Source organism: Pelobates fuscus, chromosome 6, assembly GCF_036172605.1.
Source record: "Pelobates fuscus isolate aPelFus1 chromosome 6, aPelFus1.pri, whole genome shotgun sequence".
In the NCBI taxonomy this organism is placed as follows: domain Eukaryota; kingdom Metazoa; phylum Chordata; class Amphibia; order Anura; family Pelobatidae; genus Pelobates; species Pelobates fuscus.
In genome coordinates, this window is record NC_086322.1 from 112,303,274 (window position 1) to 112,319,126 (window position 15,853).

Genomic DNA, 15,853 nt, shown 5'->3' on the forward strand with positions numbered 1-15,853 from the left:
CATCAAATGATCTCTAGGAGCAGCATTTGAATGAGAACAGAGTCTGACTTGGTTGTCAAAGCGGAAGCGCTTCTAGTGGCTGTCAGGCAGACAGCCACTGGCGGTGTATTAACCATGCTACCATCACATTGCTGTATCTACTAATTGGGGATGTTTCAGGGTTAATGCTAAAGGGTTACTGCAGCCTGACCACTTCATTGGGATACCTTTTAGTGGGATACCTCCCTTTCTTTAAAATATATATATATAAAAAAAAAATCACTAGGACAGGTTTACAAATTGTAACCATGTAAACAGCTGAATCTCCTATTTTATGGAGCATTATTGTCAATAAAATCCATTTGGTGTTCTTTTTGGTTTGGTATGCTTCCATTTGGTATTCTTTTCGTACAATGCCCATCTTTCATCACAAATAATAATAATAACCTGTACACGTCTCATAATCTCACTGCTTTGCATGCATTTTTATTTTGCTATGTAGCTGACTATAAGTTTAATTTAATTTTGTTTTCTTCATTTTAGAGATTGAAATGAAAAATCCTGTGAATGGTCAGTACTAGGCCACAAAAGGAACATGCAAAGATTGTGAGAAGCTCCAGAGCTTCCTTACCACTTCTCATTTGAAGTAAGTCCTTCATCACCATTAGGTAACCATTTCATGCATTCGCTACACATATCACATTCTTAATAGGAACACTATAGTGACATCAATACAAACATGTATTCCTGTCACTGTAGCTGTAATAAAGCTATGTAGGTGTCCGGCCACCATGTAACCAATATATAAGGTGAGTTTGCTTGTCCCCGTTCAACCTCCTTGGCTAAGATCATCAAAATTGACCATCTCCGCCAACTCAATGCTTTCCCATAGGAAAAACGCCATGCTGCGCCAATCAGCATCTCATAGAGATGCATTGAATTTGTGCATCTCTATGAGGAACATTTAGCGTCTCCATGCTGATCCATGAAGCAACTCTAGTGGCCATCTGAGTGACTGCCCTAGAGGTGTTCCTAAGCAGTAATTTAAACACTGACTTTTCTCTGAAAAGGCAATGTTTACATTAAAATGCCTTCAGGGACAGACTATACACACCAGAACATCTGCATTAAGATGCAGTTGTTCTGGTGCCCCTTTAATTGTGTTTCAGCAATAGATTATGCTCCATGGACATGAACATGCATGTTTGCATTCAGTTGAACTTGCATACCACTTTGTATCAGACTGATCTATAATAACGCATGGACAAGGTTGTAAAATATCATGTATATGTATACAGAAAATGCATAGGGATATAATATCGATGTAACACAATTATCTGATAATCACAGTTAGCGACACTTCTTTTTTTAATAGTATATTCATTAGCATACTTCTGTTCAAAGTAATTTATCATAAGAAACAGTTTTGTTAGGTCATAGTAATTTTTTAATCATTGCCTACCCCTGACAAAGGCATGAAACCCCACACTGGAAAGTGCATGGATGTACTCCCTTGTTAGTTCAGTAGATGTTATTTTTTTACAGGAACTAGTTTTCTGATTCACTGTTTATTAAATACACTCACATGTAATGTCTATTTAATTTAGCTTTACTGATTGAGGGGGAGAGGAACGGGGTGGGGGAGGATTTTATAGCGCAAGTCCCATTGGAGAACTGTACCCAACTTTATTATTTTTTTATATATATATATATATATATATATATATATATATATATAATTTCTCCATGTAGACCAAATGTTTATGTATTTATCATATTGGTAGATTTCTTGATGAAAACCTGCTTCCATTCTATGTTGAAATTCAACTTGTTGCAGTATTTCTGCCCATATAAGATGGCCTTTATTTTTCCAATTTTGTGTGACACATATTTTTACTGCCATTATCATGTGCACCATTAAACATTTTTTAATATATTTTCCTGGTAGATAAATATTAAACCAAAATGACTTTGGAGATAATATCACGTCAAAGTCAAATAAACAACTTTAATATATTTTGTAAATGAGAGATTCTAGATTTCATTACTTGACAATCCCACCAAATATGAGTGCAAGAACCATTGGTTAATTCACATCTCCAGCAGACTTGCGGAATTCTTGGGTTAATTTTATGTAATCTCATAGGCATAAGATACCAATGTGGTATTAACTTATAGTGAGTTTCTAACAAGTTCATACTACCGTATATACTCGTGTATAAGTCGATCTCATGTATAAGTCGAGTGCAGTTTTGTGACCAACAATTGTGAAATATGCTATGCCTCGTGGATAAGTCGAGGGTAAAACTTGGGGCTATGAAATTCTGTGATTTTTATAATTATATACATACACACTCATACAAACACACACTCTGCATTATATACACACACACTCATACAAACACACACACACACTCTGCATTATATATATACACACACTCATACAAACTCACACTCTGCATTATATAAACACACTCTGTGTGTTTGTGTGAATGCAGAGTGTGTGTTTGTATGCGTGTGTGTGTATATAATGCAGACTGTGTGTGTGTGTGTGTGTGTGTGTAGTGTGTGGGGGGAGGGCATTTTTTTATTTTAAATATTCTATTTTTTATTTTAATATAATTATTTTTTATTTTAATATTTTTTTATTACATTTTTCCATTTTATTTTATTATTATTTTTTTATTATTTATTTTTTTTGTCCCTGGTGGTCCAGTGGTGTGTACTGTGCAGGAGGGGGGCTGGCAGGAAGTGTCCTGTCAGCTCCCTGGACACTTCCTGCCAGCCCTGTCAGCTCCCTTCTCCTGCGTTCCGGTCAGCTCCCCTGTAAGTCTCGCGGTCTGCGTGCCGCGCGGAGCATTGCCACGGTAACCTGTGGGAACGCTCTGACTCCGCGGCTCTTGCGAGATTTACAGGGGAGCTGACCAGAATGCAGGAGAATGGAGCTGCAGGAAAGGTAAGTAAATGCTTCCTGCCAGCCCCCAACAGGACCGCCGGGCTTGTAATGAGTCCGGCGGTCCTAGTCTGTATTATGGCAATGTAAGTTGCCATAATACAGACATTGACTCAAGTATAAGTCGAGTGGGGGTTTTTCAGCACAAAAAATGTGCGGAAAAACTAGACTTATACTCGAGTATATATGGTATGTATGTTCCTTTTTACTAATGTTATTCCTTTAATACAATCCAAAAGATTTGAGGAAAGAGTGTAATCATTCTTTTTTTTATATTTACATGACCAAAATAAATAAAATAGTTCCAATTTTAATTCATGTTTATCTGTCTCCAGCCAAATTGGTCTATGAACTAAAGAGTTAACTGCATGTGCTAACTTACTATTATATAATTCAAGAACATTAGGAAAGGAAAGTCCTCCATACGTTGAATCTTTTTGTAGAATATTTGAAGCTATTCTGGATTTTTTTTATCTTGCCAAATAAATACATTTATTAGTCGTTAAAACTCTTTTAATGTGGAAATGTCAACTCTCAGGAATTCTAAATAGGTAAGATACTTTAGGGATTAAATATTTTTTTATTACTTCGGCCCGTCCCAACCAAGATAACTCCATACTTTTCCATATAGATATTGTGTTTTTAAAAAACTAACAGTTTTAAACAATAGTTTTCTTTTACTATTCCTGCCAGATCCATATTTAATTTAATACACAGATAATTTATAAGTCTAGGGTGCAGTCAAACTTAAACTTAGACTTTTTATATTTTGTATCATCAGGAGACACTCAGTTTAGTATTATTTGAGTTTTATCAAAATGTTATTTATAATTGGAGTATCTACAAAAGTCTTTTATAATCTGGACCATGCTAGGTATTGAATTCATCGTATTTATAAGTGTTAAAAGGACATCATCTGCATATAATGTCAACTTACTTTCTATTATACCGCTGATATATTTAGCTTGCCTAATCAAATTAGCCAAATGTTCCAAAGTCATTATATATAACATTGGGGCTAACGGGCAGCCCTGCCTTGTATCGTTTTTTATTTGGAACCAGTCCGATAACAACATGTACCCCGCTGTTATAGCTGTTGGTGTAGCATATAATAACATGATCCTTTTCCTGAATGTGCCATCAATGTCAAAGGTCTCAAGTACGGCGTCAAAGTAACTCCAATTAACTCGGTCGAACGCCTTTTCGGCATCGAGGGCCATTAGTACCGAACTATCATGTGTTTGATTTATATGATGAATAATATTAAACAATTTTCTGGTATTGTCCTTTGTGCCTCTATCTTTGACAAAACCACATTGATGTAAATTAATTAAATCTGGAATGATTTGTTTTAATCTCTCCGCTATATAATTTTTAATTAGTGGGGTAATAGCTGCTTGATCCAAGGAGACATCTGACTGCTATTTTGGGGTCAAGAAGGAATTTTTTCCTAGTTTGTTGCAAAATTGGAAGCGCTACAGACTAGGTTTTTTGCCTTCTTTTGGATCAACAGCAAAAACATATGTGAGGAAGGCTGAACTTGATGGACGCAAGTCTCTTTTCAGCTATGTAACTATGTAGCTAACATTTTGAAATAGAGTTTGGTGTCTAAATTGGGAAATTGGTCTATAGTTTGTAATGGAGGTATGGTCTTTATTAAATTTAGTATTGGGGTATTTGTTGCTTGCAGTATTTCTTTTGGAATTTCATTATTAGCAATGAATTGACAAAACCAAGGATGTGGCTCATGAGCCATAGGAAATTTTAAGATGAAGATAATGTTTTGCTTACTATATTTATTTAAATAAATAAATATACCTACGGTATTTGTCAGCTTTTCAAAATGTTTTACTTCTATTTTCCAATCTGTAACCATTTTATCACCTTTTAGTCTCTCTAAAGCAAACACTGATGATGGATGTGCATAGATGACCCATGTGAAGTTCACGTAATTTAATAGGTTATACAAAAATAATTTCTTAATACTCTATTATTTTTTATTTTCTTCTTTGTACTTGCTGTCAGGGTCCACAGATGGGTCAAGGACTTTGGAGAGTAGCAAGAAATCAGCAGTTCCAGCAAGGATTTCTTGAACCCAGCTACCTTACTACAGATAATGGTAGAAGAATAATTGTCAATGATAACCTCAATCATCGAAGGAACATGCAAGGTGGAATGGACATATACCATTTGCTGAAAGCAAGAAAAGCAAAGGATGAACAAGGGTTTATTAATCTTGAAATGTTACCCCCGGAGCTCAGTCTTACCATTTTATCATACCTAAATGCAACTGACCTGTGCCTGGCGTCATGTGTTTGGCAAGACCTTGCTAATGATGATCTGCTTTGGCAAGGGTAAGTAAAAGCTGTGTGATCTTTTAAGGAATTGTAACCCCTGCCACTAGTCTTGACGAGCAGGTACATTGTGAGAAGCACCAGTATCCATGATCTACCAGTTCATCGTGTACTAATGGGGAAACAAAAGGTCTTGATTTAATATTGCTGGATAAACTTTTTTTTTTTAATTTATATTAAAAAAAATATCAATATTACAAAAGGTACTTTTTTCATAATATTATACAAAATCAAATCATTTGGAAAGCTTACAGCAGTATTTAATCAAAGACTAAGTGCTTTATGCTTGTGGTAAAAATGCCCCCTCACTTCCTGCTTCTAAAAAAAAAAAAAAAAAAAAAAGTTGGTAACCTTTTATTTCATGTTGGTAGGTGGTAGACTCTGGGCACCAATACAATGTAAAAGTATTTGATGGATTTTTGTCCCCAATAATATTCTGTAATTTTTTTCTTGCTCAAATCTTTATAGTTTTTGCTAAAATACAACAACACAATTCTGTAGCATAAGCCTGCCTTCTTAGCCTTGCCCCTCATGCCAAAAAGACTTGGTTATCAAAAGTATGCACGAAGTCGCAGCCCCAACAGCTCAGAGTGAGCTGCTTTTAATTCACAACCTGGCTTCAGACAGTCAGAGAAACTACAAACGGGTAGTGATCTAGTGATATCCTTACTATATGTCTCCCTGGGTGTCCTCTCCTTCTAATACAGGTTGTTTTGTTGTTTTTAGATTATAGTGGATTACATTAAGGTAGTATTGGTGCCCATAGTGTTCTGTTCCTGAAAGTATATAATGGCAAGCAGATATATGCTGTTTATCATTACATGATGTGTGGTAACTGTTTAAGCGCCCTGGTTATTTAAAGGTTCATTATTTATTTATTTTATGGTGTATTTTACAAATGGTGGGATACTATATTACCCAAAATGAGAGATGAACTTTAAAACTTGAATCCAAGTGTCCAAAATTAGCTCCTGCTATTCACCAATACCCACACATACTTGTGGCCGCAGTGTAAGTGAGGTCAGGTTTTAAACAAGACTGGAAAAAGTGCTTTCAATTCTATCCCCTGTTGCTTGATCAGGGTTGCAATACAGAAGAGAAATAGAGCAGCGGTAGTAGGATATGCTGTGTGCAGTGCACAAAGTGCTACAATAGTGATTTATTTGAAGGACATACAGATGTACAGCAAATGTTTTGGGTTTCAACCCTTCATCATTGCAAATGCCCTTACAAGACAAAGTCAATATGTGTGTTTGGAAATGTATAGCACATGGATATAGAAGATAGCATGCATAGCATACAAGACACCTAAGATAAAGTGATTAGTAATACATATATACAAGCACACTGTATTAGCCTACAAAAAGCAAATAATGAGGCTCTCATATAGGGCTCTCATACAGGGAAACATAACAATATAAGTACAGTACATTGTTATCATTATAAAGTGAATAAATAAGAGTGGGTACCCAGACATTCTTTGCAATGGACACCAACTGCTGCTAAAGGGGATGTGTATTACGGGAACCAGTTCCAGACACACACTGGTGTATTTTTATTCTTATTCTCAAGCCCCACTGTACCCCAGGGAATTTATCCATTCCAGCTATCCGAAGGGTAGGGAAGCTGGGTGAACACTAAAGGGACACTATAGTCATCAAAAAAACTTAGACCACTATAGGCACCGAGACCACTTCAGCTCAGTAAAGTGGTCTAGGTGCCAGGTCAATCTAGCTTTAACCCTGCAGCTGAAAACATAGCAGTTTCAAAGAAACTGCTATGTTTCATTGAGGGTTAATCCAGCCTCTAGTGGCTGTCTCACTGACAACCGCTAGAGGCGCTTCCGTGATTCTCACTGTGAAAATCACAGTGAGAAGACGCTGGACGTCCATAGCAAAACATTGAGTAATACTTTCCTATGGGTGGTTTGAATGCGCGCGCGGCTCTTGCTGCGCATGTGCATTCGGAACGGACGTCGGCAGAGGGAGGAGAGTTCCCCAGCGCTGAGGGAGCCCGGTGCTGGAGAAAGGTAAGTGGCTGAAGGGGTTTTAACCCATTCAGCCCAGTGGGAGGGGGCCCTGAGGGTGGGGGGGACCTAATGACCCTATAGTGCCAGGAAAACAAGTTTGCTTTCCAGGCACTATAGTGGGTTCTTTAAGCTTAATGAAGCGGTTTTGGTGTATCGATCATGCCCCTGAAGTCTGACTGCTCAATTCTCCACCATTTAGGAGTTACTTTTGTTTCTGTTTATGCAGTTGTAGCCACACTTCCACTGACTGTGACTTACATAGCCTGCATGAAAATAAATGGTTGCACTTTCAATCAGATGTAACTTGCTTTAAAAGTTTTTATTTGGCAGAGAATTGAGCAGTGATACTGCAGCTGCATGATCTACACACCAAACTGCTTCATTAAGCTAAAGTTGTTTTGGTGACTATAGTGTCCCTTAATTAAAACAATGTGACTGTGGGTCTGTCGGTATTTGTCTGTCTGTATCCACGTGTATCTTAGTGAGTGTTTGTGAGTCTGCCAGTGTGTGTGTCTGTTTAGGTTACCGGCCCCCGTCCGATCCCATTGGAAAGGTGTTTTTATTCAGTATTTTCCCCCACACCATGCCGGTTTGCCATAGGAAAACATTGGGAGGCCATTGCGCATGCTCAACAAAACGCTGCGCTGATCAGCATCTACTCATAAAGATGTATGGAATCATTGCATTTCTATGGGGAACATTCAGCGCCTTCATGCAGAGTGTGGGGGCACTTTTCTCTAAAAAAGGCAGTGATTACATTGAAGAGCCACCAGGATATAGACCCCAGAACCACTACATTAAGCTGTAGTGGTTCTGGTGACTATAGTGTCCCTTTAATTAAGAATTGTATTTTTGTCTTTGAAAATTAACTTTTGTTAGTTTAAAATTAGGCTCCTAACTTTTTTTAGCTTGCTCTTAGATTGCAAGCAAATTTGTCAAGCGCTGCATTTACCATACATACGCACATTTAATGTTTCAAAGTGAAATATTGTTCATAATTTTAAATAGGGTGATAAGTGAAAATACAATCTTTGGTTGTATACTTATTACATTATGCTGCAATTTTTTTTAATTTTTTTTTTTAAATCATGCTTTTTATGAGAGTAAGGATGGCTTAAGGAAAGTCAGCCAACTGTCATGAACTAAAAGGGCCATCATCCTAACTGCTCACCCATTTATGGCTAATTGGATTTTTAGTCTATTAATAGCTGGTACACAGCCAGCTGCTCAGTCATACTGTAAACTGGCACTACTAAATGTCAGCAGTCCAATCGCCTAGAATTTGTTCACATAGGGCGTTCTCTATCTTTGTTCTGTGTTTCAGATGCATATGAATGAAAAGTCGTTTTTTTTTTTAACTAACAGAAGGGTTGTTTTTTTGTGTCTGGATACATTATTTATAATGTCTTTAAAATAAACATGTGCAGATAGCTGCAAATAAGCAATCTGAATCTGGCATTTCTCTTATCAAAAACGTCTTCCGGTTCCATCTATATGAATTTTTGTTTGTTTCCCATTAAGTTGTTTTGAATTCATTACATGTATTTCTTTGTTATAGAAGGACATTCACTGCAGAATTTTAGGTTACAGCTGTGAGCATATGGAGAAGTGCTTAAACTAAGTTTATTAACATATGTCATGGACCTTTTTAGTGTAGATTGGATTAGCCGTATTAGTCCAGTAGACAAGATGCCAAAATACCAGAGTATTGCGTTATGCAATGATACCTTTTTTTTATTGGACTAACATAATATTTCAAAGAAAAGCTTTCGAGAGTTTTTAGAAATATGAAAACTATAAAACCTTGGAAACACTAAGTTCAGTGTAGTGGTTATGCTCTCCATCATTCTCAGGCAATCACTACCTTCCGAGGAGGGTTACATTGACATTAAAGGGACACTATAGTCACCTGAACAACTTTAGCTTAATGAAGCAGTTTTGGTGTATAGAACATGCCCCTGCAGCCTCACTGCTCAATCCTCTGCCATTTAGGAGTTAAATCCCTTTGTTTATGAACCCTAGTCACACCTCCCTGCATGTGACTTGCACAGCCTTCCATAAACACTTCCTGTAAAGAGAGCCCTATTTAGGCTTTCTTTATTGCAAGTTCTGTTTAATTGAGATTTTCTTATCCCCTGCTATGTTAATAGCTTGCTAGACCTTACAAGAGCCTCCTGTATGTGATTAAAGTTCAATTTAGAGATTGAGATACAATTATTTAAGGTAAATTACATCTGTTTGAAAGTGAAACCAGTTTTTATTTTCATGCAGGCTCTGTCAATCATAGCCAGGGGAGGTGTGGCTAGTGCTGCATAAACAGAAACAAAGTGATTTAACCCCTTATGACCGGAGGGCGTACTATTACGTCCTTTTAAAAGCGGCTCTAAACGCCGCAGGGCGTAATAGTGCGCCCTCCGGTTTTTAGTAACTTACCCGGTCGCCGGCGATCCCACGCCGGCGATCGCGGTTGGGGGGACTCCCAGGGAGCCCCCCCGCGGCAGATCTTCCTCCTCCGGTCCCTCCCGGTCATGTGAGAGTGAGGTCCTTGCGAGGACCTCACAATCACATGGCCGGGATAGCTGGCTGCAGCAATGCCAGCAGGGGGACTAACTGTAATGACAGTTGGTCCCCCTGCTGGCTGGAAATAAAATTTAAATAAGTTAAACAAGTGTAAAAAAAAAAGTATATAACGGTACTTAGATTATATATATATATGATCTAAGCATATATACACATATACACACATACACCGTCTAGGTGTATTTTAATATTAATATGTATATAATTATATATATATTAATATCAAATTACACGTAGACTGATACTGATTAAATATATATATAATTATTGTTATATATATATATTTATAAATAATATAAAAAAAATATGTAAATAAGTAAAAAAAATAAAATTTAAAATAATTAAAAATAAAATATTAAAAAATATATAGATGTGTTTTATTTCGTTCTAACTGTATTGTGATATTAATACATATATTTATATCAAAATACACGTAGAACGAAATAATATATATATCTATATACATAAATATATACGTATATATCACTATATATATATATATATATACCTATATATATATATAAATAAAAATATTAAATAAATAAATATATATATATATATATATATATATATATATATATATATACACATATGTATATATATACATATATTAATTCTACACATATATTTATATAATAATTTTACATAATTAGGTATCCCAATTAATTACAATTAGCGGGACCTGCCTGACCACCCATGCCGAAAGTATAGGGAATTTAATTTGCTAGCACTATATTTAACCCTATAACTTTCCAAGACACCATAAAACCTGTACATGGGGGGTACTGTTTTACTCGGGAGACTTCGCTGAACACAAATATTAGTGTTTCAAAACAGTAAAATGTATTACAACCATGATATCGCCAGTAAAAGTGACGTTTTTTGCATTTTTCACGCACAAACAGCACTTACACGGACGATATTATTGCTGCAATACTTTTTACTGTTTTGAAACGCAAATATTTGTATTCAGCGAAGTCTCCCGAGTACAACAGTACCCCTCATGTACAGGTTTTATGGTGTTTTCAAAAATTACAGCGTCAAATATAAGGCTTGTGTTTCATTTTTTTCACATTAAAATTCGCCAGATTGCTTACGTTGCCTTTATGACCCTATGGTAGCCCAAGAATGAAAATTACCCCTATGATGGCATACCATTTGCAATAGTAGACAACCAAAGGTATTGCAAATGGGGTATGTCCAGTCTTTTTTAGTAGCCACTTAGTCACAAACACTGGCCAAAATTGGCGTTTTTTGCATTTTTCACACACAAACAAATACTAACGCTAACTTTGGCCAGTGTTTGTGACCAAATGGCTACTAAAAAAGACTGGACATCCCTTATTTGCAATACCTTGGGTCGTCTACTATTGCAAATGGTATGCCATTATGGGTGTAAATTTATTTCCTGGGCTACTATACAGTCTCAAAGGCAACGTAACCAATCTGGCGAATTTCAATTTCAAATGTAACACGCTATATTTGACCCTGTAACTTCCCAAAACACCATAAAACCTGTACATAGGGGGTACTGTTTTACACGTAAGACTTTGCTGAATACAAATATGTGTATTTTATTGCAGTAAAAGCAAACAGTATTATGACATTGGCAGTTAAAATGTCATGTAGAACAAAAAAAAATCAAAAAAATCTTATTTTCTCCCATTTTTTTTCATATTAAATTATGTTTCATAGCTAAATATTTGATATTAAATGAAAGCCCTGTTTCCCCTGAATAAAATGATATATAATAAGGGGGGTGCATTTAATATGAAAGAGGTGAATTACGGTTGGACAGACCTATAGCGCAAATGCCAGGTTTTGTTTACGTTTTGTTTCGTTCACAACTTGTACATTTGGCTGCGGTGTTAAGGGGTTAACTCCTAAATGACAGTGAATTGAGCAATGAAATTGCAGGGGAATGATCTATAAACTAAAACTGCTTTATTTAGCTAAAGTAATTTAGGTGACTATAGTGTTCCTTTAATAATATGGAAGTATACATTCTGCATTATCAATGTGGCCAAGGAAGGGATTGCTGTCCGAGTGCTGGGAAATAGCTTTGTCAAATAGCTCACAAAATTTTGACCAATATACTTTTTGCAGCATAATCTCTACACTGAAGTTTTGTGGTTATGTTGCTTAGTGTGCCCATTTAAATAAACTTGTTTACAGTTTAGCACCTCTTTTTTAAAAATTGTATTTAAAAGAAATCTTAATAATCTCTTCTTTCAACCGTGTGATCTTAAAGGAGCACTTCAGTGTTAGAAATGCAAAGCTGTATTCCTAATATTAAAGTGTTCTTTGGCCACTGCCACTCCCTTGTGCACTCCCAGCAAATAAAGGGTAAAAAAAAAAAACCTTTTAACTCTTACCTTATTCCAGCACCAAGCTCCCTCGGTTCCTGATAGATCTCCTCGACATTGATGCATGCGTATTAGGCCTTCCTATGGGGGATTGGAAGATGCTGGACATTCACATATAAAGCATGAGGCCCAGCATTGTCTCCCAGAGTCAAATTCTGCTAAACAGCAGGAAGTGCCTCTAGTGGATGTCTGGTAGACGGCCATTAAAGGCATTCTTAGCCCTGAATTTTCTCTGAAATTGAAGTGTTTTACATTGCAGGGTAAAGGGAATAGGGACAATGCACCCAGACCACTTCAATGAGATGAAGTGGCCTGGGTGCCTATAGTGTGACTCTAACTTTGAACTCCATTTTATTTTCAATTTGAATGTAAGCTATCCATGTCCATGCTCCTCATCTCTCTGCTTATGTAGTTGATGAATCATAACTTTGGCCATGCTGATCTTTTAGAAGCTATGCTGTGCCTAGTCTGGCTTATTATATGCCCAATACAGTGAATGTTATTAAACTTGTTCTGTTCCTGAAAGCAACATTTGGCTATCATGCTTGATACCACACATGGTGCTCTCCTCTAAAAGTTCAGTCTTCATACTCTCTAGCCTAAGTTCTGGTCTGCTGTCTTTCTACATAAGACAAGACATTTGCATGAACTCTTTAAAGGGAATATTCTCTTTTGGACTAAACTGGGCACCAGCCTCTTTTTGGTTACCATTTTCTTACCTTGGACCTCAAGTTTGGCAGGTTCTCTGTGTTGCAACATCTATCTGTATGTGAGGGACCTAACTACCATAATTTGCATTTGCTGAATGAAACTATTCACCAGGCAAAAGCTGATGCATGCATTAGCAAGCAGAATATTTATATTGTTATATTTTCATGAATAAAACTATTTGTGAATACTGAACTAGAACTCTTGTAATTTGCCTCGGAGTAGGAGTTTGTGGGATATTCAGCCTTTCTTTGTCTGTGGAGAAGTTGGTCTGCAGCAAACGAGGGAAATTAAGTTTTATGTATTTTTAAATAATGATTTCAAATGTGTGGTTATCTCCAGGCTGAAGTGGACCTTTTGAAGATGTTGATTGGTGCAGCAATTACCTGTTGTTTGCCCTAAAAATTCAATTATTGAGGAGTGTTCGGTGTCATTTTGTCCTAGAAGAATTAAGCACATACATAGTAGACAAATGCTGTACTCCAGTCATATGCATAAAGGTGCAGATATTAACTTGATTTGTAAAAAAAAAAAAAAAATTATAATGGTGTGGGAGATTTTTTTTGTCACTCATATACGATTTATTTACTTTGATTCTGTTCTTCTGTCTTTTATTGCTACCTTCCAGAAAGCCAAATTGTATGACTTTGTGTAGTGTCTGCTGTAAGGTTATACAAGTTCACTTTAGCTGAAATATAAGCCATGAAGAATCCAGTTTGAAATTATTATGTTTTCATATTAAAATTTGACTGCCTACTCTCATTATTTTAGTAGCAACAAATGTGCCTTGCATATTTTGTTTCAGCATAGCTTGTGCTGCCTAGGGTTTTGTTTTATTGTTTATTTTGTTATTTTATTTTTTACATTATTTCTTGTAATCATTCTGGTACTACTATTATGAAAACAGAGATCAAGAGGTTCTCACAAGATTTTTGTGGCTTTCTGTTGTTTAGATACTTGGATATGAGCATGTCTAAGAACAGTGGGAAACTGTACTCTAGAAATTGTGAGGCCCTTGTAATGTCTCTGAGGTGCACATCAAAGGTCAATTATGTAGAGCTGAAAAGAACCAACATTTAAGCCCTCCTTGCATTGCCCTGAATTTGCTGCTCAGGTTACTTAAAGTGATTGATGCAAAACATGAATGATTAGGTTCAGATGTGCCTTAAATACCACAATATATGGTATATTTATTCATAAGAATTCAAGAAATGCATCCAGGGGAAAAAATTCTAAAATTCTGCTATACTTCCCAGGAAGCTGGAAACGTTTATTTAAATTAGGAATTGTAGAGTTTCCCTTCATTGTGGAAAAGTAACTTAGTGTGAAGACATTACTTAATCAATTAATTGTTTTGGGTTATGTCTCCACAGACATGGATTTGTTTAATTTGGATTCCAGAACCTTGTAAGTTTGTGTGATTTAAAGTCTATATGTTTTGTGTTTGTAATATATATTATGGCCATTGAACGCTTTATAAGTTACACCCATCTAACACTGGGTTTGAGTTGTTTTTTTTTCCCTTCAGCCTGAATTATTTACTGTTTGCATTCGCTAAGGTACTGACATTTCTTAAAGGAGCACTATAGGGTCAGGAATACAAACACTGCATTTTCTCTGAAAAGACAGTGTTTATAGCAAAAAGCCTAAAGGGAATGATTCTACACACCAGAACAAATGCGTTAAGCTGTAGTTGTTCTGGTGACTATAGTTTCCCTTAAGAACGATGGTTTCATAGTAGAAACTATTTCCTACAGACCTCTCAGTCAATACATTAGTTTGAGAAAGTCCTATTTATTTTTAAAAATTAGTAAAGTGAGGCTCAGGGTCAGAAAAAATGCTTGGGTACCAGTGTTGTATTTGCCGCGAGGCAAAAAAGGAATTTGCCTTGGGCAGCATTTTCCAGGAGGCAGCAAAAAACGCCGCCCCCAAATGCCAAGGCAAATGCTTTGTTAGCCCCGGGGGGAGGAAAGAACACTATGGGAGGGGGGGGGGGGAGGGGAGGGGAGAGGAGAGGAACACTATGGGATGGGGGGGGGGAAGAACACTATGGGATGGGGGGGAAGAACACTATGGGAGGGGAGGAAAGAACACTATGGAACGGGGGGGAGGAAAGAACACTATGGAACGGGGGGGAGGAAAGAACACTATGGGACGGGGGGGAGGAAAGAACACTATGGGACGGGGGGGCAGGAAAGAACACTATGGGACGGGGGGGCAGGAAAGAACACTATGGGACGGGGGGGCAGGAAAGAACACTATGGGACGGGGGGGCAGGAAAGAACACTATGGGACGGGGGGGAGGAAAGAACACTATGGGACGGGGGGGAGGAAAGAACACTATGGGACGGGGGGAGGAAAGAACACTATGGGACGGGGGGGAGGAAAGAACACTATGGGACGGGGGGGAGGAAAGAACACTATGGGACGGGGGGGAGGAAAGAACACTATGGGACGGGGGGGAGGAAAGAACACTATGGGACGGGGGGGAGGAAAGAACACTATGGGACGGGGGGGAGGAAAGAACACTATGGGACGGGGGGGGAGGAAAGAACACTATGGGACGGGGGGGGAGGAAAGAACACTATGGGACGGGGGGGAGGAAAGAACACTATGGGGTGGGGGGGCAGGAAAGAACACTATGGGACGGGGGGGAGGAAAGAACACTATGGGACGGGGGGGGAGGAAAGAACACTATGGGACAGGGGTTGGGAGGAAAGAATGGAACATTAAAGAATGTAAGCTCGATTGAGCAGGGTCCTCTTCAACCTATTGTTCCTGTAAGTTTATTTGTAATTGTCCTATTTATCGTTAAATCCCCTCTCATAATATTGTAAAACGCTATGGAATCTGTTGGCGCTATATAAATGGCAATAATAATAAT

The 15,853-nt window shown here is 37.4% G+C and overlaps 1 protein-coding gene across 2 annotated transcripts in view; it reads left to right on the forward strand.

Moving 5' to 3' along the window:
• Positions 1 to 15,853, forward strand: part of FBXO8 (F-box protein 8) — a 67,993-nt gene that overhangs the window by 18,193 nt on the left and 33,947 nt on the right. For both annotated transcript variants that reach the window (XM_063458164.1, XM_063458165.1), the window contains exons 3-4: positions 523 to 625; positions 4,958 to 5,286. In XM_063458164.1, coding sequence (XP_063314234.1) covers positions 4,967 to 5,286 — 320 coding nt within the window. In that variant the 5' untranslated portion in view covers positions 523 to 625; positions 4,958 to 4,966. The remainder of the gene's footprint in view (positions 1 to 522; positions 626 to 4,957; positions 5,287 to 15,853) is intronic.